This window comes from Penicillium waksmanii (assembly GCF_028829765.1).
Source record: "Penicillium waksmanii strain IBT 27052 chromosome Unknown utg000009l:1.0-4314994.0:1.0-4318279.0, whole genome shotgun sequence".
In the NCBI taxonomy this organism is placed as follows: domain Eukaryota; kingdom Fungi; phylum Ascomycota; class Eurotiomycetes; order Eurotiales; family Aspergillaceae; genus Penicillium; species Penicillium waksmanii.
The window spans coordinates 3882116-3905277 of NW_026643255.1; the positions used below are offsets into that span (position 1 = coordinate 3882116).

The window sequence follows — 23162 nt, forward strand, 5'->3', positions numbered from 1 at the left end:
TTCCTCGGTAGATCTTCGGTGATCTACCCCCCATGTGTGCACTGTATAAATTCCCCCAGTGTTTCCCATTTCAACCGAGGCCCAAATGACCGATACGGCCGCCTGTGTGCCACTGGTACGTAATGGTATTTACCGTTTGTAACCGTTTCCCACGGGAAGTAATGCCGCCGGGCCGAGTTAAAGTGTAGGCCGGACGGGACCGACTCGGTTTAGTAGTGACCGTACGTGACCAGACCTGACCGCCCTAGACCGCCGCTCTTCGGCCTTGAGACAGCCGAGGCATTCGTAGCTCCTTGTCTCTTCACTCTCTTATTTGCTTAACTTTCCCTTCCACACTTCTTCTTCCCCTTTCCTTTCCTTCTCCTCCCTTCTTATACCCCAACCTCCTTTATCTTCACTGCTGAGAGGGATGTTCGCTGCTGCTGCGCGAAGCCGTCTCTCCACCCTGTCAAGGCCCCGGCTCCCTCCGACATCACTACTCGCCCGCTCGGTAAGTCGGCCACCTCCGACTTTTGCAAAGCGCCATAGCATTCGTCGAGACGATCCTATGCTGCAAATTATCTCCTACAAGCAATTGGAAACTGACAATTGCATAGACTCCCGCCATGGCTCCTCGACGCCAGGCTTCCTCCGTTCCTGAGGGTGAGTGATATCACATGTCTCCGCGGGGCAACTCCGCAATTCGTATAGACCTCCCGCAAGGAGATAATCAGATCTATAACCCGGGCGATCGGAATAATGACTGACTCCCTTTTCCCCAGGATACAAGGAGGATATCTCCAAGGGCAAGATGCTCCGTTTTGAGGACTCTCTACCCCACCTCCCGGTCCCCTCGCTCGAAGAGACCGGCCGCCGCTACCTGAAGTCGGTCCACCCACTCGTCTCCTCTACCGAGTTCGAGCGCACAAAGAGTGCCGTCGAAGCCTTCATCCGCCCCGGCGGTGAGGGTGAGCCTCTGCAGAAGCGTCTTCTTGAGCGCGCTGCCGATCCCAAGGTCAACAACTGGATTGCTGAATGGTGGAACCAGGCCGCCTATCTGGGCTACCGGGACCCTGTTATCCCTTATGTTTCCTACTTCTACTCCTACAAGGATGATCGGGAGCGTCGCAGCCCCGCCAAGCGTGCCGCTGCCATTGCCACCGCTGCCTTGGAATTCAAGGCGGAGGTTGACGCTGGCTCCCTCGAGCCCGAGTACATGCGTGGCCAGCCCATGGCCATGAGCTCGTATGAGTACATGTTCAACTGCTGCCGTATCCCCGCTGACCCCGCCGATTTCCCCCGCAAGTACTCCGCCGCCGAGAACCAGCACATCATCGTTGCTCGCAAGAACCAGTTCTTCAAGGTGCCTCTGGTCGTCAACGGCCAGGCCCTGAACGTCTCGGAGCTGGAGCAGCAATTCCAGCGCATTATTGATGTCGCCCAGCCCGCCCCGCCGGTCGGTGTGCTGACTGTAGCGGACCGTGACCACTGGACCGCTGCTCGCAAGAAGCTCGTTGCCGCTGACCCTGCCAATGAGCAGGCTCTCCAGGACATCGAGGCCAGTGGCTTCGTCATCTGCCTGGATGATGCCAAGCCTGTCACCCTGGAGGAGCGCGCTCACCAGTACTGGCACGGAGATGGTGCCAACCGCTGGTTCGACAAGCCCCTGCAGTTCATCGTCAACGACAACGGTACCGCCGGTTTCATGGGTGAGCACTCCATGATGGACGGAACTCCCACCCACCGTCTGAACGACCACGTCAACAACCTGATCTTCAACAAGAAGATCGACCTCTCCGCCAAGTCTGTCCGCGCCGAGCTTCCCGACCCCAAGGCCATCAGATTCCACCTCAACGACGAGTCCAACGAAGCCATTGACATCGCAGCCCAATACCACCGCAAGCAAATTGCCTCGCACGAGCTTGTCGTCCAAGCCTACCAGGGCTACGGAAAGGGTCTGATCAAGAAGTTCAAGTGCAGCCCCGACGCCTACGTCCAGATGCTCATCCAACTGGCCTACTTCAAGATGTACGGCAAGAACCGCCCCACTTACGAGTCCGCCTCGACCCGTAAGTTTCAAGAAGGCCGCACAGAGACCACCCGTACCGTCTCCGACGAGAGCTCCGCCTTCTGCAAGGCCCACCACGACACCAACACTCCCCGTGAGGAAGTCGTTAAGCTGTTCCGCGCCGCTCTGGCACAGCACACCAAGTACACCATGGACGCCAGTGACGGCCGCGGTGTCGACCGCCACCTCTTCGGCCTGAAGAAGCTCCTCCAGCCCGGCGAGAAGTTGCCCGCGCTGTACGAGGATCCTGCCTTCGCTTACTCCGGTTCTTGGTACATCTCCAGCTCCCAGCTCAGCTCCGAGTACTTCAACGGATACGGGTGGAGCCAGGTTATTGATGATGGATTCGGAATTGCGTACATGATCAACGAGAACAGGTGAGCCCTCCCTTCGCTTTTTGTGCGAATGAACATGAAAATGAATATAAATACTGACATTCTTCTCCCCAGCCTCAACTTCAACATCGTCTGCAAGCGTCTTGGCGCCCACCGTATGAGCTACTTCTTGAACGAGGCCGCCACCGAAATGCGCGACCTCCTCATGCCCGACCTGGCCGCCCAGGCCGAGAAGGCCAAGCTGTAAAGTAAGCTTTGATGTGATTTGCATGAGATTTTGGGTTGATATCTTTGTTCTTTTCTGGTCCCATCTTTCTTTGTTTCTTTTTTGGGGATTTGTCTAGTATCCCTGGGTTTCCTGTGAGGTTGCCAACGGATTTGGGTTTGCGTTTGCGTTTAGCGACCATAGATGATATATCTGTCGTTAATTTTGTACAGTTACTACATACTACCATCATGATGGTTCAAAGTTGGATATGATTATTGATATGTATTCTCGTTTTCAACTAGAATAATGGTTGCCCATACTTATCTTTTGTAGAGATGATGGATCTTCTCAGGCTGTGGCGTAACGGATTACATCCATGCATGTTGTTTGCTTGAATGCCTTAGCACCCAGGCATTGCTTTTGTGGCATCTTTATTTAGGTGCTGCCGTTTCAACTTCTTCTTCTTCTTCTTCTTCTTCTTCTTCTTCCCGAGGTCCTTCTATCATGCTACTACTGCATGTTGATCTTCATCTCATCGTACCTGGGCTATTATACCCGCGATGGATGTCTCCAGTGCTCGAAAATGTCCACCACAGGCGGGCCATTATGATCCCACGGCTCATCAGTTCAATAGCCTTCGTACTTCTTGAACGGGATTTTCATCGCGGAAGGCTATTTAAAGTGCAATACAACTTATCAACAACATCAATTGGATTTTATTGCAACCAGCCAACCCACCCCAGATTCTCCCGCGCTCGACTGGGAAAGCCATCAAGCAACTATGGAAAACGCCAATGTTCCATTGCCGCAATTAAGTATGATTTATTATCATGGCCTGAGCTTACAACGAGGTTCGTTTCCCACATATCCATCGTTGTACCAATATCACTAGTATAGTGACCTGTTTACCTTGATACTGACGAGCCAATCTTGACGCTGCTATCGAAGTATAGAAAATGGAAGGCACGACCAACACTAACTACCGCGACGAACTTTTCAATCTGTCTTTCCTCACGTCATGTGACTTACTGCTTCCATTGTTTTCCTTCCTTTCTATATAAACTCCTCCTCCTCTTCGTCTTCGTCTTCCTCCATCCTCATACTCTTCTTCCCACTTCTCTCCGTGATGCTCCCCTGGGTGATCCCCGCATATCCTCAATCTATTACGGAAAGAGATGCACGAAGTTACTGTTGACGAATCCTACGAGAACAACAGCTAGTGTGTATCCTATCTCCTTCTCTTTCAATGCCCTACATATACATGAACTAAAGATTTTTTCGCAATAGAACGTCCGGGGTAACGCCCGTGATGCTTTGCGCGTCATCATTGGAGACTTCCGACAAGATCTCCAACGGCTACGCCAGCACCTAAGGGGTGATGGCCACACGCAGACCACGAACTCAATAGGACTTTTTCATGGCGTACACGGCGTACAAGGTCGACTTGAATCCTACCAACTTCACTCACAAGTTCCGTGAACTTTTGGTCGATATGGACACTGCCGCAGGTTCTTCGAACCATACCTCACCATGGCAAGTCCAGTGGTAGAGGATAGAGAGCGGATCGATAACTGCTTTCTGGCATTGCTGGAAGCGAGGGCCTCGACTTCGCATTCGGAGATTCGAAATCTGACCCAACCGATTATGGAGTACCCTGTCATCCCTGACTTCGCCATCGTGCGGAAATCGACAAACATCACGAAGGCAGTGGGAGAGGTCAAGATACGGGTGCAAGACCTACTCATGAATTCCAGCATGGAATACTAGCTGAAACTTAATGACCATCTGATGCGAACAATATCAGTCAAATATTCTTGCACCGCCATTCCCTAATCCCCACAGCCGCAGACATGCGAATATAATACCCTGGCTCCATAATTCTACTAGTATAACCCTCGCTCCTCGCCCTTCACTCTTCGCAGTCCGTCAGCTTGAGGCGCTCTGTATCTGATTTCATCACTGCCGATCTGTCCACAAAAGGATAAGAATTTAGTGACTATTACCGCAGTGAAGTACTATATAATATTATCTTGACAGTTACAACACAGTACTATTCTCTTCCACATATTCATCGCTTTGCTGATATGCTTGATCTCGGTGAGCCAATCAGAGCGCAGTATTAAAGTATAGAAAAGGAAGGCACGGCCATCACCAAATACGGACTTTTGGTTACAAGTTCACTTGCACCTTCCTTGCTGGCATTTCTTCTCCTCCATCCCCATAGTATCCTCCGAGTCGTTTCTACCTTCACCACAGCTTCTCTTTCTTGTCTAATAATGGCTTCCGGAGACGGATCACCTCAAGCCTTCGAGTATTCCAACAGCAGGATGGATGATATCGACTTTGACCGATCGTTTGAGGACAGCCCTAGCTCTACCATTTCCCCTTTTCGCTCCCCACACCAAACCCCCTTCATATTTCCGCCCTCATCCTACGAGCGGCCTATCATGCACTCCCCCTCATCACCGTTCCCGAATCTTCTCTTCCTCCTCCTCCTGTGGAAGTGGGTGTGAAGCTACCCACTCCCTATTCATCCCAACAGCGACCCTTTGGCGGCTGAGACCGCTATGAGCCAGACCGAACTAGCTCGTCAACATCGAGCTCGAGCTCGGTGGCTGGCCTACCTGTAGCAAGCCCACCAGGGGCACACCCGCCAACAGGGCGAGGCGAACTTTCGTTTTCAAGAAGAGGAACAAGTCCAGGAGGTCGAAGGGCGCCAGCCAACGGAGCTTTTGTGAAAAGCTAGTGTGGATTCTCTCTCCTTCTCTTTCAATGCTCTCTATCTATGCGCACTAAATATCCATCCCTAATAGAATGATATTAGCGATCATACGTGAAACCAGGCGCACAAGTGGCACCCCATTCAAAAACCTGGCTTAGGTTGCCCGTTTCAACAACGACGAATTATCCACAGACGCTGGGATCGTCGGAGTTAAGACGCGGCTGCCACGATGCGATTTGTCGGTTGTCCGGGTCATAGATTTGAATTCCCATGACGGTTAAGACGGCACCGTCGCCTATTCCGCCACCGTCGCCTATTCCGCCACCGCCGCCTATTCCGCCACCTGCTGTGTTCATGTTGACATAACCGACGGCATAGCAAGTACCTGCCATCACGGATGGGAGAGTAGCGAGTAGGGCCGCGGAAACTTGAAGTATGCGATTCATGTTTGTGTGATCGTATGTGTCCAATAGTATCGAGAGAATGTTGGTATATTGAAGGAGGTTTCGGAAGTGAAACTGTCTTTCTTGAGTCTTGTGTTATTGTGAATAGTATGTAACGGGGTGTTATCATGAGCTGCTTGAAGTCGAGTACTTATATTTTGGATGCTAGTTATCAGTCTAACTGTTCATAGAGCGATTACCACGCCAAGGGACGGCATACTATTCTTGGCAGATATAGGCTTTGCCATAGCAAGAAATTCCAAAACAGCGCCCGGCTACGCCGCATAGTATGTTGGCTTCACTATCTACATGAGTCATTTTCCAACAATCAATACAGAGACGGCAGAATTGGGGTCGCGACGATCTTCATGAAATCAGCCTGCCTTGGCTTCAAATTATACCAATGCTAATCACTACTGATGAAGGTATCAAGCTCATGGAATTTCAGCCCCCAAAGGACCCTTGCGAGTGTTATTGGAGACCAGGTGACATGAGCTCTCAAATCTTTTGTACCTAAGGGTAAGCTTTCGAATGATCTACCTTATAGTGAGAGGCATCTTCTCGTCCAATTGATATTAAGTCTGATTCGCCAGAGCCTCCAGATACGACTCGGACTCTCATCAATGGAATGGTGAGCCTGACTCTTGCAGTTATGCCTTTTAGACTATAATAATAGGTCTCAGATACACCCGGTGGAGCCCCAGTTTTCGGGATTTATATTTGGAATTTGAAATTTAAGAAAGACGGGTTTAAGAATACAATAACGATGCAGCCAACGAACTAGAGAGTCCCTGCGTAAATTATATCTTCTAAAGTCAAGGTGTGTCTCCACATCCAATCCGGGTATTTTAATACTAACCTGGTATAGTATGTGGCTCACAGATATGAATCTCCGTAGTCCGTATGTAGTACTCTGAATGCAAATCATACTGAGTATTGGGTCATCTTCGGCACCTCTGTTTGAGTTTATCAAAGTGGAGTTGTCTCTGTTTCGGCAATCAATCAGTTATCATTCTAAACTCCACTCCTGCTTCATCTACCTCCTCATCCCACCTCCTTCTGAACCCCTCCCTCCTTTCAATCTTCAATATTGAAAGACAGGACTCTTCTTTGGCGATGACCACTGTTGCTCTCCTCCTCCGTCTGAAGTTACATCGGCACTTTCTTCTGGTATCTAAGATGACCTTGGCGATGTTCTACGTACTAGGCTGGCCGTCTGCCCATTGAAGGAGCGATAGCAGAGTAAAGCGAGAGCGGACAGTCTGAATTCGTCTTATCGGCATGCAGGTCAATTCGACAGTTCCCTCTATAATAATATCGATGTAAAGCCTTGGATACTAGCATAATTGTCATGTTGCATGAATAATTAAAAAAGGGTGCTGTTTGTTCAAAAACTTCTAGTCCGAGGGCTGCGCCGGTAGATTACCAGAGCCATCTTATTTGATCAGATTGTATATGAATGCCCGGTTTCTAGCCCTTTACATTCGACATACAGCGATGTAAAACAAAGTCATAATGGAAGTGTTTGGGACAAGCGATCACAGTCTGGTAAAGGACAGTGACAGTGTTCAAAGCGAGCCAGTACGTGCGTATTGGACGTAGCTGGCTGCGGACCTATTCCAGAAGATTCGGCTTCATGGAAATACGAAATCAAAATTGACATAAATGGTGAGGTTTCACATTGAGAGATGCAGAGGGTGGTGTTAAGGTCAACTAAAATGAAGTGTTAGTTAACTAGTTAAACATCTGTGCGCCTGATCTGTAAGGCCAAAGGATCTCCGAGGCACCAAGGCATCAACATGACAAATGTACAACTACTGTTTTCGCCACTGTGTATGAATAAGAAACAGGATAATATTTACCACTATGCACAAAGTATCACATTCCGTCATCTCACATCAGCTTGATTAAACACGATTTAGTCGCCCCATTCTGTACGAGTACAACGGCCACGATCCTTCGCGCCCTGCGGGGATGACACAGGCCCATGGAGATCCCCAGACCAGATTTGGTCGGACCAAGGACAATCAATCGCCCCCTCTGCAAGTCCGTGTGTGTACGTTGTACTGACTTAATGTATGCACTCTACGACCTATCTCTGAACATCCGACCCCATCCATCCCCGGCAGTTCGGCCATCGTACAGCGCGGAGGCACGTCGAGAAGTCTGGATCCGGCATGTCCGGGTTGCACAACCCCAGGGTCCAGAACAATCCGGGGGAAGACGCATTTGACTGCAGACTACACCGTACCATGCTTTGGCTTCATTGCCCTACGGGCACTGGCACTGATCACCGCGTAAGGCTCGCGTGGCGTCGCGGCGATGTACGATCTTGTCGATCTCCCATACGAGATGCCCATGTGCAGGAATGTAAGGTCGCATCTCGACTTGCCCATTCCAGTGCCGGGAGTCAAGGGGGAATGGAACACTTAAGGGTCCGCACCGCGACCTGGGCTGGCCTACCTTTGGTTGTTTCCGGATCCGCTCCACCTTCGGCGAGTCAACTCCGTGGTCCAAACTTTAATGGGTGCAAAACTTTTTTCGGACAGCCTTGTTTTTCTATTTGTCTTTTTTTTTTTTTTTCTCCATCAGGTCGTCGCGGTCGCCGTCACGGGGCTGAAGGAATTCCAGGTTTATTTATTTGGGGTCCAAAATGTTCAAGTCCAAGGGCAGGAAATCCTTGGAAACTTGAAGGCAACCCGCATGGACCAAAGGTCCGAATGGAAGGGGGACTGGCCTCTGCAAGGGGGCAATTTTTGTGTGGTTTGACACGCTGTTGGAGTTGACGTTGACAGCAGTCTTCTATCGGATGTTCTGGAAGAGGCAGTTCGTAGTGAAAAGACAGGTGGATCTGAAGTTCATACAATATCCAGTATACCCAGGGGGTAAGCAGACCCCGACCTTCCTTCCAGGTGAACAGCCGTCAGAACAAGACTTGCAAGCCTTGGCCCTGTTGGCGATCCCCACGACGCCACGTCCGTAACCGCCCGTGGGCGGCTTGGTTTAGTACCTGCTGGCGCCCTTAGTACCTGGTCCAGGCTTCGATCCGTGGGCCGCCTGTGATAGGTGTCAGGGCGCCCCCTGACGTCAAAGGTGATTTTTTTTTTCTGCTTGATGATGACGATGATCGCGTGTCTTGGCCGAGTATCCGGGGTGGACTTTACTGTACCAGAGAAGTGCCGGCAAACGTTATGTAGAATTTATTAGTACGGAGTAGAGTGTATGTACTCGGTCGCTCCGCGTCATCTCAGTATTGCTGGGCCCAGATCGGCGATGGGGAACCATGCGGTCCGGGCGGGCACGACTGGAAATAGTAGCATCTCGAACCCCCCCTTACTTCGCGGGGCACCGCATCCCATATAATTTTATGAGATGGCATTCTCCAGATCGATTGGGATTGTGTAGATGTGAGGTTGCATGCGTATGGGTTGATTGAAGTAGGAGGGGAGGGCAGGATGCGGTGACTGTCGGGCTAGTTATTCCCAAAGCGGACATTCTCCAACCCAAAGCGGATCCCATCGGAGTGTTGCCGGTCGCGCAATTCGTTGACCACCGATTGACCACAGGTTTGGACGGCGTCGGCCATCGGTCATAAGTTTGCCATGCTTTCGGTGGAGCCGATTCTCCAATTGCGGATTGGGGAAAGCCACTCCTTTCCAGGGCGTCCGCAGGAGGCAAATTGTATGGGAGTCAGGGCTCAGGGCTCAGGACTCTGAAGAAAGCATGCAGTCGATCTGCGCGATTTTTGTAAGTAGTAATATGAGTCCGGGGATGTTGTCGGGAGTACGGAGTAATGAATGAAGGATTTGGGGCCCTGGATTCTGGGGCACATTGAAGAAAGTGGGTAGACATCAACCCACGGGGAAACGATTCGGCATCCCGCACCCACTCGGTGACGCATAGGGAAAGTCAACGGCGAGCGGAGGGGATCTGGAGAAATCTGGGGCGAGGAAGCCGAGAAACGGGAGATGTAGGAGGGAGGATGTACAAAAAGTACAGAATAGGGAAAGTAGAATGTAAAACTGAGTATGTAATACTAACTAATAGGGAGTACTAGTACTAAGAGTATCTGAGTGAACCAAGGGAAGGAACTACGCTCAGTCCGGCTCCGTTGCATCGCACCTGCCGTATTTATTGTCGGCGACTCCCTCAACTCGCCCTCTTTTTACTCTTCCGGAAAACTTGACCTCCTCCTTCTTTCTTTTATTTCTCCTCCTCCCTCTCCCTCTCCTTCTCTCCCCACATTTTCTCTCTCTTCTCTTTCTCCGTTCTCTGTGGACTCTCTACTTTGTGTGTTCCTCCCTCTTCCTCTCTCTTCCCTCAAAGAGTTTGACAATAGTCATTGCCACCACTCACTGTCACCAACTAAATACTAACACACTCAGCTACTTCACCATGGCAAGCCACCCTGAAAAGCTGGCTGGCCGGTTGGATGCGGTGCAACATGCATCCTCCTCATCCAGTGAAACCCAACAAGAGGGTATTGTCAACCTACCATTCAGTGAAAAGGGCTCCGATAAGGACGACCAACTCGAACATCCCGGCCCCGATGGCCGCATCATACTCACCGAGGATATGTGTTACGATAAACTCGGTTACTCCTATACCGAGACTCGCAAGTGGTTGATCATCTCCGTCATCTTCTTGGTCCAGGTCTCCATGAACTTCAACACCTCTCTTTACTCCAATGGTCTCGCCGGTATCTCTGAGGAGTTTGGCGTCTCCATGCAGGCCGCCCGCTGCGGTGCCATGATCTTCCTCGTCCTCTATGCCTTTGGTTGCGAACTATGGGCCCCCTGGAGTGAGGAATTGGGTCGCAAGCCCATCTTGCAGGCTTCGCTTTTCTTCGTCAATGTCTTCCAGCTCCCAGTCGCTCTGGCCCCGAACTTTGCCTCAATCATGGTGGGCCGTGCGCTTGGTGGTCTCTCCTCTGCTGGTGGTTCCGTCACTTTGGGTATGATTGCCGATCTTTGGGAAGCCGATACTCAACAGTACGCCGTGGCCGCTGTCGTCTTCTCCTCTGTCGGTGGTTCTGTCCTAGGACCCGTCATTGGTGGCTTCGTCGAGGCCTTCTTGCCGTGGCGATGGAATATCTGGATTCAGTTGATCTTTGGAGGTTTTGTGCAGGTGATGCACTTTTTCCTCGTCCCCGAAACCCGAACCACCGTTCTCATGGACCGTATCGCAAAGAAGATGCGCGAGAGTGGCGAGAACCCCAACATCTACGGCCCAACCGAGGGCATGTCCTTCCGCGAACGGTTCCCTCCTCGTGAATTGATGATGACCTGGTATCGCCCGTTCAAGATGTTCCTCACTGAGCCCATTGTCTTGGTTCTTTCTCTTCTCAGTGGTTTCAGTGATGCTCTGATTTTCATGTTCATTCAGTCTCTGGGTCTGGTCTATGACCAGTGGAACTTCACCCCCTGGGAGAAGGGACTGGCCTTTATCCCCATCCTCGTCGGCTACTTCATTGCCTGGTTCTCTTGGTTCCCCATCATTCGTCGCAACACTAAGGAGCGCCACGAAAACCCCGACAATGAGCGCGCACAGTATGAGTCTCGCCTCTGGTGGTTGTTGTATACCGCTCCTTGCCTGCCTATTGGCCTTATTGGCTTCGCCTGGACCATTTTGCCCCAGTGCCACTGGATTGGTTCCATGATCTTTGCTGCGGTCATTGGTATTGCCAACTACGCGATCTACATGGCCACCATTGATTACATGATTTGTGCCTATGGCCCTTACTCGGCTTCGGCTACTGGTGGTAATGGATGGGCTCGAGACTTCCTGGCTGGTGTTCTCACCATCCCCGCGACACCGTTCTTCGAGAGTGAGACCCCTCTCCCCATTACACTCGTATGAAACACAGGCTAACTCCATTTCTTTTAGACATCGGTGGCAAGTATCATCTCGAATATGCCTCGACTATTCTCTGTATGTGTTCAATTATCCCTCAGGGGACTTTCTTTTAAAAACCCCCACTAACCGATTCCCAGTCTGTATTTCGGTGCCGCTGGTCGTTGCTGTTTATATCATCTACTGGAAGGGCCCCACCCTCCGTGCGCGCTCGCCATTCGCGCAACGACTTTCGGAAGCCCGTCACGAAATCGACGTGAACATTCACAGCCGCCGGGCGTCCAAGGTCCCCGCGGCCTCCCGCGCCAACTCCTACGCACGGTCCCAACAAGATCTCCGCATCCGGGGAAGTCGCCCTGGATCGCGGGTCAACTCTCGGGCCAACTCCCGAGTGAACTCGCGTGCCAACTCGCGCCGCAACAGTTTGGTAGCCTGATTTGATTTGATTTGGGTTGATTTTTGTCTTTTTGAGTTCTGTTCTCAGCTGCCTTTGGCCCCGCGTTCCGCCGTCGCATGAAACCTTGTGAATAAGTTCAAGTCAAGTTCCATGACAGCGGCGCTGATGGCTATGGCGAGACGAGGATCGATTAAGCATTCAATTTTGGATGCCAGTGAGGATTTACCGGTAATTTTGTATCTTCTTTTCTCTCTGTATGTCTTGAATCGCGTGGATCCATGCGCTGGGCGTGGTGGACTCGACTCTTAATTATTATTACTACTTTCTCCACTTTTGTCTGCGCTGCGATACTCCTGGCCTTGTTTTCGGGGCGCACGGTTTCACTGTAACTGTCAGATTCGATGAATTAATTGTCTTCTCGCCCAAGCTTATCCGATCCTGGAATGGGATGGCATTTGTACGCCTCGCGGGGTTGATTGCTTTTGCTTTGAGGTGCCGGAATGGGCTGGTTACGAATTATATGCTCTAGCTTTCAGCAATGAATGTGTATCTCGTGTATCTCGTGTCTCTTGTTGCCCTGTAGGTAGTACTATAACCGTGGAAGTGTGGATGGTAGAGTAGCATTCTAGAGACTATCCACGGTTGTCCGCTTCCGTCGATCAGGGTCCTTCCTACGATAGTAAGAACGCCACAGCGTTCCTTCAAGCTCTGAGTACAGAGATCAATGGATTCCAAGGTTGCCCGTCTATAAGGTAGTTTGTGGCGCTCAATTTTGGAATAGTAGTATATCTGCCGGAGGCTGCAGGGTGTAACCGTTGGGCTTGTGGCGTGTGGTGGATGATTCCCGTACTTGACCATGGATAGCAATGATAACAAATTACTACTCTAAGAGATTCTCCAAGGTGAAAGTCTCAGAACCTAGTATTATCTCAGGCTCCACCGCTCTATCTGTGTTTACGATTTGAATTTCGTCCTCTTCATCAGTGCTCTCCAAGCCTATTCTCGAGCCTTAATACATTGATGCAGGTAGGAGTATTTGTTTCGATAAAATGCTCGAAGATGGAATGGTCAGATACAATACCTGTCAGTAGCTTTACAAGATAAATGTAGTTCCGGGGTAACTCTGTGAGTCTACTAGTGGTAGACAAAGGAACCTCTTGTCAGGTCGTGGGGCTTGCTGCGAGAGTAATGAAGCCGGGTAGTCGCGAGCTGAGGTACATACTGGGGCACGGCTATGGTAAGACTGCAAATAATAATTAGACCTGAAGAAAGGTGAATTCAGCATTGGCTGTACGCACCTCGCGGAATTCCTGACTGGCAGTAGCCCATTTCTCAATTAGGGCTCGCCGTTGACGCAGCCCCTCTTCTGGGGTTGAGACTGGTTGGTATTCTTCCTGCAGTTATGTACCAGTTAATATTACAAATGCTTATACGAGAGCATTTCAAGGACTCCCTACCTTTACGAATAGCAGCCATCCCTTGGCTTCTTCCGGGAGCTCATCTGAGGGTAAATCTGTCGGATGAAGGTAGATCTCGGGAATGCCCGCTGGCCAAGACGCGTCTGATGCCGACTGTGCCATTTTGAAATTCAATTTGGGTAGAAAAAAAAGTCAAAGGAAGAGACTAGAGGGGCAGATGAATTAGGAGCCTTCCAACTGAATGCGCGTCAAACTGATGAAAAAAAAAAGGTAAACAAGGTGAAACAAGTCGATTTAGTCTTTGCTTAGTTCAATATTCGGGATTTCATGCGGAAACTCCGGCACCTAAATAGCTTGGCGCTCTGAAAAAAAGGGAACCGCTATACTTCCAGTGCTCTAGAGCTGCTTCAATTGGCAATTGAACAATACCAGTATGGACTACTAATCATCGTACTAGTACTAACTAGATACGCTGCAAATATCTCTGTCACCGTGTATAACTGGGTAAACTACTGTAGTTACTGCTTAAGTGTTGCCGCCTGGTCTGTGCGCCAACGCGTGCACCCGAGAGGCTTCCAAGCTTCCAAGCTCCCAAGCTCCCAAAGATTCTCGTCTCTTTCACCCAACCATGAGCTTTCTAAGACTAGGCCGGGCTTTGCCTTTGTCTTTGTCTCTGGCGTCACGTTTCTCACCTTCCGTCATTCGAGTCCCCTCTGCTCGACTAGCCTTGTCCCTTTCTCTGCCTCGTTCTCAACCTCTCCGAATGGCTTCCAGTGCACCCGCAGCACACTTCGCCGAGGGTGAAGACCCGCAACAGCTCGGCCCTGACACCGAGATGCTGCAGCAACAAGGCTGGGCGCTGGATGGTAATGGGATGGGCGTGACTAAGACCTTCCACTTTAAGAGTTATTTCAAGGCTGTGGTATGTGCATACGGAGATCCTCCGTACTTCTGCAGGCGCAAGGCTGCTCTGCCTCTCTCTCCCTTCCAATTTGACCTGTCGAATTCTGAATTTCTAATTCTTCGATAGTCCTTTGTTAACCTGATCGCGTCCGAGAGTTCGTCCAAGAAACACCACCCCACTATGACCGTGGTAAGTGTGCTAGTGTGCCAGTACCCGCTGCAAACAAAGAAATAGCAGAGAAACTTGAACTTGAACGTGAAATTAATTTGATGACTCCGTACTACAGCGCTTTGGTTCCGTTGATGTCCACTGGACCACGCATCACCCACGCGGCCTCACCCACAAGGATATCACAATGGCCCGGCATTGTGATCATGGAGCCAGTCTGATGGGTGCAGTCGACTCTGGGCAAGGATTGAAGTGTGGGCCATCTGCCTGACAAGGCAACACGATACTTCGCAGTTGCAGTGCAGTGCACGGAGGAGTCCAGAGAGTCGATCCAGTGGAGCTTTCAACGTTCCGCTCTCTCCACCAGGAATATTAGCGAGCGCCCAGTGGAGATGGGGGAAATTGGGGAGGAAGTGATGAGATGAGACGAGACGAAATGAAACGAACGAGAGATTTCCAGGGGAAGACCAAGCCCAGCTAGGCCAGGCTCAATTTTATGCACCTCCACCTCCCACATCACTCGTACTCGTGGTGATTGTAGATCCCCCCCACTTCTTCCCTTCTCCTGAACTTTGAACTTGTTTCCTTTCCAGTTCCTCTCCACGTCGAGTCTTTCTGAAACTCCCCTCTATCTCCAAGTTCCCGTCTCCGATCGATCTCCAAACTCCAGTCTTCGGTCTCCAGTCTCCTCCAGTCTCCAGTTTCCAGCCTACTCGGCCGTGCAGCCGACCACGTTCGGATGTGACGATCTTTTCCCTCCTGAAATCGGCTCTCCTTTTCCTGCATCTGCTGTGTCATGTTGTGCTGAACGACCGAGACCATGTCCTCCATACGAGACTCAACGCTGCCATCCTTTGGCGAACGTAGAGGACATCGTCTGGCGCCACTTCAGACTAATTTTAGTCCCCCCCGCTGCGACTGAAGATGATCAGTCGCAATCTCAATCGCATCAACAACAGCCCACACAGCCCATTCAGTCCGCGCGACTCCAGCGTCCTCGACCTACCGATCCTGTCACCAATGGCTCAGATGGACCAATTCCACTCCAGAGTCCCGTCAAGCGTCAATCGTCCAAGTCAAGCCTGCGCAATCTCTTCGGCCGCGACAAAAGTTCGCGTGCGGCTGTTGCTCCCGAAAGCAGCACCCTCGACGAGGTCGATGAATCCCCGGCAAGCCCCTCGGACATCATCTCGCAGACCGCCACGATAGATGAGACAATCCTCTCGCCGACCATCGCAACCCCACACACGATCGTCTCGACCACAACCTCGACCACGCTTGCCTCCCCGACGACCCCTCGTGCGCGAAACACACTGAAATCATCTCGACCACGACCCCCCGAGCCCAAACACTCCCAGGAACAATACGGTTGGAAACCCCCAGCCTTGTTTCAGGCATACCCTCAATCAACTAAGCATGATTGTCTTTCCGCGCCTGCCATGTCGGCAGACTCTATTCTACGATTGCACGCGACATCGGGGAAAAATGCTGCGGAGGATGGCCGGACGGCGACATCGAGTGGTGATTCGAAAAAGAAGGAACAGCGAGAGCGCAAACACTTGCGCACTCTGTCGGGTACAATTAACAAGGTCGAATGGACTAAGAAGATCTACGTGCTTGCGACGGCGGGATTTATTCTCCAATACGCCGGGGATGGGAAACATGATCGATTACCCGAGAAAATGCTTCAATTGGGCCCTCACTCCGTGGCATTCGCCAGCGATGCCATCCCCGGCAAACACTGGGTGGTTCAAATTTCTCAAAATCCAGCTGCTGATGCCGTTGCTGCACCGGAACCTCCCAAGTCTCGCCTCACGTCGCGATTTGGATTCCATCGATCCCACGCGCGAAAATTAGCGCAGAGTTTCCTGATGGTCTTTGATGACCCGGACTCGATGATCTCTTGGTTGATAGCTATTCGCGCCGAGGTAGAAGCTCGCGGTGGTCCCAGATTTGTGACGGAGAAGCATTCAGAAGATGAGGTGGAGCCACAGCTTCGCTCGAAAGCAAGCGTGCGGCAGATGGTGAAGAAAGACCCGCATCGTATCTCGAGCTTATTCCTCCAGCCACAGACTCTGCGTCTGCCCGACGACGACGAAGATGGCCAGTCTGTTGGTGGCATGACCTGGCAATCCCGACGAAGCTCCTACGTCTCGGACAATCGTCGTTCGGTCATCGACTCTCGTGCGGGATCTACGTCCACCGGTTGGACGGAAGCTTCACCTCAAATAAATAACGATGCGCCATCTTCATCTTTTTCGTCTTCAAATACACCGGCCTCCCCGCACAATCTACCAAGTGAGCCGTCCACCCCGTACGGCTTGCCGGAGGCTGTACTCAGGGAGGTGGATCAGATGATTGGCCTCAGTGGTCTCAGTGGTATGAGCCCCCCCTGCATCCAGTCAAGGTAATCGTCAGTCGCTATATATGTCGCCTCTTTCATCGCCTGGCCCCACAGGCTCGGCCTCAGCTTCGGTCTCAGCCTCGACTTCGACTTCGACTTCTCGTACGGACCCTATTCCTGTCGCCCAACCCTCGACCGATATACCCGAGACATTGACGCGCAGCGCATCCCCACCAGCCCCGAATTTCAGCGTTCCGTCCTTCAGCAAAAAGTTCGTACCGAGACCAGGACCAGCCCCTATCAACCAGCCTTCCTCGCCGCCATCTGCGGCGGGTGTTCTTCGACGAGGCCAGAGCACAAGTGACTTCACTATATCCAGCATCTCCTCCCCTCCCCAATCACCGACTTATAGCGTCGCAAGCTCGCGCCATACAGATGCCTCCGAGCCTGTCCCTCTGCCCCGCGATGGCAGCGGTCGTGTTCTGCGAACTTATAATTCGGAAGATATTCTATCAAGAATGGTCCGGACTCAACCTGCACCTAATTTCTCCCGCGTTCCTCGAGCCACTGCACCCTCTGAGATCAGCCCCCCGCCGTCTCGTCCTCTCAGTCTGGTCGGCCGACCTGGACTGGGAATCTCGATGAATGGCGAATCGCAAGTCCCGATCGTCCCTAAGGCAGACCCATCCAGGAAGCCGGAATTATCACTATTCCCACAACCACAGTCAAACCCAGCGCCAATTCCAGTGCCAACCCCCCGCCATCGAATTCCAACAACACACGTGGATACCCATTCGGCGCAGAGTATGTCCCGGCGAAGAAGTATGCCTGGCTTGGCTGTTGGTCCACCAGCTGCACCACCGCCAACCTGTCCTTTGCCAAAACTCCCTCCGCTTGCCACGAAATCACCTCCAGCTCCTCCTCCGGCTGCTGCTCTACCTCCAGTTCCACCGATGTCACCTCCAGCTTCATCAGCAACGAAGTTGTCACCGTCAACCCGGTTCTATCAATCACAGCAGATCCAGGATAACGTTGCGGATAAACGGAGGAGTGTTCTTGCCAGCCAATCCAATGGATATACTCCCAAGGTAACAGCTGCTCGGCAGTCTCGCCTGCATTAGTCCTGCGCACTGCACTGCACTGCACTGCGCTGCAATGCACCTGCACTACAATGCATATTCTCGCCAGATACAACCTCCCTTCACCTCAGCCCGTGGAGTCAAAAGTTACCTTGCACTCAAAATATAATAATAATCGCCGTCATCTCAACCACATACATATACGCCAACCGAGATGAGACGCGCCTTTCGACTCAACTATACATACACCTTTATTATTGTCCTGTCTTGTGTTATTGCGCCTATGCATTCAGCGTCGCAAATCAAATATACCCGAGCACTGCAAGTCCTCGCATGCATGTACGCCATGGCCATGGCCATGGTCATGGCCCAATCATCATTTATCACCAACTACAATTCATCCACACATTTACTACGCCGCACCCTCGTTTGGATCTATCTATCCGTTCATTCTTGATTCATATTGATCTACTTGTCTTCACATACACATGACGATACCCTCCTGTCCTGTCCTGTCTATACCTTGGGATTTCTTTGTTCGAGTCGAGTCCATCGGTCAAATCAAAACCCATTCATTTCCAATGTCGGATCTAAAAACTCTGCTCTTTTCTGCTCTGATCTGGTTTGCTTCGCTTCATACTTGTCTTATTTATACCCCGATTTCTTTTCCCTTTCTGGGTCTGTCATATAAATTAGAGATGAAAAATGCGTGTTGGGATGTACTATTTGTCTACGGTCCTTTCTCTTTTTCTTGTTATCATATTTTCTTGGGATGAGGGTCAGGGTTGAACTGCTGTGAATACATACGATCATCTTCCTACTCTGGGGCCGGTACCTCGTAGACTAAAAAATGATCCATCTCTTCAAGTTTTTTTTCTCTATACTCATTGGTCTCCTTTCATACTAGTAGTAGCAACCTAAGTCTGCGAGTAGGAGAAGATTGGGTGTTTCTTCAATATTCAACTTCTGCACTCAATAGGATGAAACCTCTGGTGTCGCATTTAGGTACTCCCGCGAAAGGAGAAACTTCTCATTTTTACTGATACCAACGATGGTCAAAGTGCAAAGCAAAAGAGAGAGACGAAGACACTATGTTGATCTTAAAAAACGCCGGAACGGCCCTCATGAAGAATACACCGCATGCCATACAATGACCATGCCGTGAATAGAATGTGAATGTGAATGTGAATATGGAAAAAAAAGGGAAGAAAAATAAGACAAGACAGTTTTCGCCCTCTCGAAAAATATCCCCTGTTAGCTTGCTGGTTCTTTGCATTCCCGTCCTAACTCTCTCAAGGGTTTACTCCTCTACCTCCTCGACGCGCGCGGTAAGATCTCGCTTCACGGGCGTCAACGACGATGCCGGCTCGGCGGATGTGCTGCTAGCTGAAGGGGTAGGTTCCACCGCTGTAGCGTCTTCTGACTTTGCCTTCTTGCCCTTCTTCTTCTTGTTCTGGTAACAGCGTTAGTAGGGGTAATTTCCAATGATAGTCATACGCCATTGGGTGTAGGTGAAAAGTGGGGGATACATACCTCCTGCCAGCCCCACAGGGGCTTGAAGCTATCGAAAAAGCCGACATCCTCGAACAAATTCGGGAAGAGCCAGAGACCGGGCGCGACGGTGAAGACAGTGATGCAGAACAGGATCAGACGGAAGATAGACATGGCAAAGAAAAGTCCCAGTAATCCCATCATGCCCACACTGAGATACCATACACCCTGCCGCATAACCATCGGCCACAGCGGGAACAACACTACTGCGAAGATACCAGCCACCACGGCGGCGGCCAGAGCGCGCTGCTTCCACTGAGGTCCCTCGTACAGCCAGACGTAGTGCATCAACGGTTCTGTTTCCTGATGTTGCTCGATCTTCACAGTCCACAGGCCCTTTGTGCGGTTCTTGGGCTTGGCGTGGTTGTGGCCTGCGTGCGGGTCGACTTTGCTTACACGGAGGGCGAGAAGAGAGAGTGGGAGGAGCTTGAAGACGTTCTCCGCCGAGGCGCGGTCTGTCACAGGTGGGAGGAGGGAGTTCTTCTTTCCCGCAGCTTTGGCGTAGGCGGGGGATTCGATGGCGCGGATTGCACGCTTGACTGTGATAGGAGGAATGTAAGTATATATCTTTCACTCGGTGGCTTGTGGTCATCTCCCACCGAAGGGTAGATGGGGGGGTTCTTTTTTGATTTCGCTTTCTCTTTTTGCAACATACCCTTAAACATATCCTTGCGCTGTCCATCCAAGATACATGTTCGCGGCTTCAGGTTCTGCGACCGCAGGAAGTTGGCCACGGCTAGGGCCTTAGGGTCGGCGGGCTGACCTGGCTGAACGGGGACTTGGTGTGTCTGCTGTTGAACTTGTTGCTGAGGCGCGGGTGATTGTCCCTGTTGGTTCTGCTGGCCTTCCTGCTGCTGCTGCTGTGGTTGTTGTTGCCCCTCTCCCTGTGGAGAAGCTTGGCCTTGTTGTTGTGCTTCCATCTGCTTCTGATGCGCCTGCATCGCCCGCATCCGCAACTGTTGGACGTATTGTTCGGGAGATAGGCCGAGCTTCGCTGCGTCGGCTGTGAGTTGTTCGCGTTGCTTCTGGGCGAATTGTTCGGGGGTCATCCCTCGTTTGGCGGCTTCGGCAGCAAACTGTTGCTGCATAGCCGCCATTTGCTGGGGGTTTGGCTGGCCGGGCGCGGCCATTTTTGGTAGCGAATTGGATCGAGGACTGGAATTGGAGAACAAAGAAATGAAAGAAAGGAGTATGTGAGTTGTGGAAGAGTGGTTGGTGGGGGAAGGGTGAGATGGAAAGGTGAGAGAAAGAAAGGGAAGAAGTGTTGTACTCGTAACGAAGTGGCCAGATCGACTCAGGTGATCGCCCCGTTGGACTTTCCACGCGCGCCGCAAGCCGCAAGTGCCGCACCGCGCGCTTCTCTTCCCCACTGCAACTGCTACGTACAACTGCATCTGACGACATGCGAGACCATGTCGGCTGCTTACAACCCCGGTGCCACCCTTGACGATGCGACTTGGGTGGCAGTCTTACTGGTCAGTTCTTCCTATTACTTTAAAGCTCAATTTGAATGTGAATTGACGTGTGTAGAGTGAACGAGATGTCGCCGGCCAAATCCCGATCAACTTCGTAACGAACCCAGCGGTATCATTATCCTCCGCATGTTTTGGCAATGGCCTTTACTCTCGAGATAAAGCAGTTGATTGCATCTCCAATCTTCTCGCCGTTGGTTTCCGCCGGCTCGCCCTCGATTTGTACTGGTCCGTGGAACGCCGGTCATGGTCCTTTTGTCCCATCACCATCCCCAAGAGCGCAGACGTCTTTGTTTCAGAGGTGGAGGTGACCTCGACCACCGAGGGCCCCGAGGCAACATCTACAGTTACAACAAGCGATCTGGCTTCCTCAACTACTGATGTAGAGTCAGCGACCATCACCGCCTATTCGGATTCCGATGGAGAGACTGTGTATGAATTGGGCCCGTACAGATGCACCGACGACTTGGGTATTGGCATGATATCAGCTATACTAGCTGGCCATTTTCAAGACACAAAACGGAACCTACTGGTCTATACTAACCATCTCGTCTTGAATCTCCATGTGGCGGCCAGTGATTCCTCCCCGACAAAGCCACCCGCCGCCGTGAAGGGAAAGGACCTACCCAAATCGGAATCGGAACGGGTCGGTGCGCTTCTCAATGCGAACCTCTACGATTATCTCTATAGCCCGGCACAGCTGGCTGAGGATCGAAAGAATCTAAACGAGTCATGGTATGAAGTTGAAGAAAGCTACATGCCGATCACGGAATATTTTACCATCCATGAGGACGAATCCGGTCAACAGAGCACCCCGGATGGATGGCCGTCAGCAAAGTACATCCAACTTGCAAAATCAGATCGTGTTCTTATTGAATACGGTTCGATAGATCCGCAACTAGCCGACTACAACTTGGCCAAAGATGCGGATGCTATCTTTCCTCCAGGCTATATGACCTCGGCAGTCAACGGGTCCGCCACCGCAAATGGTACTTTGAAATCTGGCTGCCTCTACAAACCGAAGGCAACAGATGTGTCCCAGGCCAACTCATCGTGGGCCATGTCTAGCAGAATCCCCGTGCCTGCAGGTCTTTCCGCTGACAGCACCATGGTATCATTGAATAACCTCATCTCCGACATCACAGCCTGCGGCATGTCACCCATGCTAAACACAACCCTCTTTGGCGAAACTGCCGATGAAGACGTCTCTCGCTATCGCAACGTTTCCCTTGCAACCGGGTGGGCCTGGGCAGTCGGCGAGCCTGAAGGTGCCGACACCGGCGGCGGTACAAATGACATGCCCGCATTTGATCGATGCGCAATCGCAGACCTATCGCTCGGCGGCCGCTGGCGCGCCACTAACTGCAGTGAGGAACGTCGAGCCGCATGCCGAGTTGGTAACTCACCATTCTCCTGGACTCTGTCGAATTACCCTGCAGAATACCGCGAAGTTGGCAACGGTTGTCCCTCCGGCTCTTCCTTTGCCGTACCTCGCACTGGTCTTGAAAACCATTACCTTTATGAATACCTCATTGACCAAGATACATCTATCATCGACCCGACCTCAACCAATCTATCTCGCCGCGAAGTCTACGTCAATTTCAATTCAATCGATGTTACCTCCTGCTGGGTCTCTGGTGGGCCCGACGCCACCTGCCCTTACGCGTCTAACCCGCAGCAATTGGAGCACAAGGCGGTGATCGTTGCTGTTGTTGCTGCGATCATCATTCTGCTGGTTACCGCGTTGACGACGTTCATCAAATGTAATGCGAACCGCCGTAACTCGCGCCGGCGGAAGCGTGTTATTGAAGGATGGGAATACGAAGGTGTTCCTTCTTGATATTTTGTGCCATCTTTTGATTTTGATTTATTTCTTTGCTTATACTTTTTGCTCAATCTTGTGATACCCTGATGAATTATACATGTCATTTCTTTCTTTCTGAACGGATGTTCTGTCGACCGTGACGTAGAAACTAGATCAAAAGATAATAAACCTAGTGCACGGGTCAGCCTTTCTGGTGCAGCTCTGCGATGATACTTTGAAAACATACTCATTCGGTCCAGAAACTACGATTGCCACCATAGTGTCTAGCACATGCCCAGGTGTCATGCCAGTGTTGATGAGGTTTCAAGTTTGCCGTCAGGACTTATTTTTCCGGAGCCACTTTCGCTTCGGTTTGTCTGGCTGTGGCTTCGTCACGCCTCCAGGATGAGGGTCTTG

At 51.3% G+C, this 23162-nt stretch overlaps 9 protein-coding genes across 9 annotated transcripts; 6 read left to right on the forward strand and 3 right to left on the reverse strand.

Moving 5' to 3' along the window:
- Window positions 1–409: 409 nt before the first annotated feature.
- On the forward strand, window positions 410–2629 carry N7481_011777 (carnitine O-acetyltransferase CAT2; the record flags this gene model as incomplete). The annotated part of the gene is made up of 4 exons (XM_057270996.1): window positions 410–490; window positions 597–642; window positions 762–2424; window positions 2497–2629. 4 exons carry the CDS (start codon window positions 410–412, stop codon window positions 2627–2629), a joined length of 1923 nt encoding a protein of 640 aa, XP_057118170.1.
- A 1491-nt stretch (window positions 2630–4120) lies between these two features.
- N7481_011778 (uncharacterized protein) lies at window positions 4121–4357 on the forward strand (the record flags this gene model as incomplete). Its single annotated transcript, XM_057270997.1, has 1 exon — window positions 4121–4357. One exon carries the CDS (start codon window positions 4121–4123, stop codon window positions 4355–4357), a length of 237 nt encoding a protein of 78 aa, XP_057118171.1.
- A 1137-nt stretch (window positions 4358–5494) lies between these two features.
- N7481_011779 (uncharacterized protein) lies at window positions 5495–5758 on the reverse strand (the record flags this gene model as incomplete). Its single annotated transcript, XM_057270998.1, has 1 exon — window positions 5495–5758. One exon carries the CDS (start codon window positions 5756–5758, stop codon window positions 5495–5497), a length of 264 nt encoding a protein of 87 aa, XP_057118172.1.
- A 4392-nt stretch (window positions 5759–10150) lies between these two features.
- Window positions 10151–12044, forward strand: N7481_011780 (uncharacterized protein; the record flags this gene model as incomplete). Its single annotated transcript, XM_057270999.1, has 3 exons — window positions 10151–11582; window positions 11642–11686; window positions 11749–12044. The coding sequence occupies 3 exons, from the start codon at window positions 10151–10153 to the stop codon at window positions 12042–12044; spliced, it is 1773 nt and encodes a 590-aa protein (XP_057118173.1).
- Window positions 12045–13261: 1217 nt separating this feature from the next.
- On the reverse strand, window positions 13262–13585 carry N7481_011781 (uncharacterized protein; the record flags this gene model as incomplete). Its single annotated transcript, XM_057271000.1, has 2 exons — window positions 13262–13399; window positions 13463–13585. The coding sequence occupies 2 exons, from the start codon at window positions 13583–13585 to the stop codon at window positions 13262–13264; spliced, it is 261 nt and encodes an 86-aa protein (XP_057118174.1).
- A 466-nt stretch (window positions 13586–14051) lies between these two features.
- N7481_011782 (4a-hydroxytetrahydrobiopterin dehydratase) lies at window positions 14052–14766 on the forward strand (the record flags this gene model as incomplete). Its single annotated transcript, XM_057271001.1, has 3 exons — window positions 14052–14345; window positions 14454–14516; window positions 14614–14766. The coding sequence occupies 3 exons, from the start codon at window positions 14052–14054 to the stop codon at window positions 14764–14766; spliced, it is 510 nt and encodes a 169-aa protein (XP_057118175.1).
- Window positions 14767–15315: 549 nt separating this feature from the next.
- Window positions 15316–17960, forward strand: N7481_011783 (peptidase family M20/M25/M40 protein; the record flags this gene model as incomplete). The annotated part of the gene is made up of 3 exons (XM_057271002.1): window positions 15316–15358; window positions 15399–16874; window positions 16954–17960. 3 exons carry the CDS (start codon window positions 15316–15318, stop codon window positions 17958–17960), a joined length of 2526 nt encoding a protein of 841 aa, XP_057118176.1.
- Window positions 17961–19218: 1258 nt separating this feature from the next.
- N7481_011784 (Sec62 family protein translocation protein) lies at window positions 19219–20599 on the reverse strand (the record flags this gene model as incomplete). Its single annotated transcript, XM_057271003.1, has 3 exons — window positions 19219–19371; window positions 19452–20008; window positions 20125–20599. The coding sequence occupies 3 exons, from the start codon at window positions 20597–20599 to the stop codon at window positions 19219–19221; spliced, it is 1185 nt and encodes a 394-aa protein (XP_057118177.1).
- A 282-nt stretch (window positions 20600–20881) lies between these two features.
- On the forward strand, window positions 20882–22781 carry N7481_011785 (Lectin C-type domain protein; the record flags this gene model as incomplete). The annotated part of the gene is made up of 2 exons (XM_057271004.1): window positions 20882–20944; window positions 21000–22781. 2 exons carry the CDS (start codon window positions 20882–20884, stop codon window positions 22779–22781), a joined length of 1845 nt encoding a protein of 614 aa, XP_057118178.1.
- Between the last annotated feature and the right edge of the window lie 381 nt (window positions 22782–23162).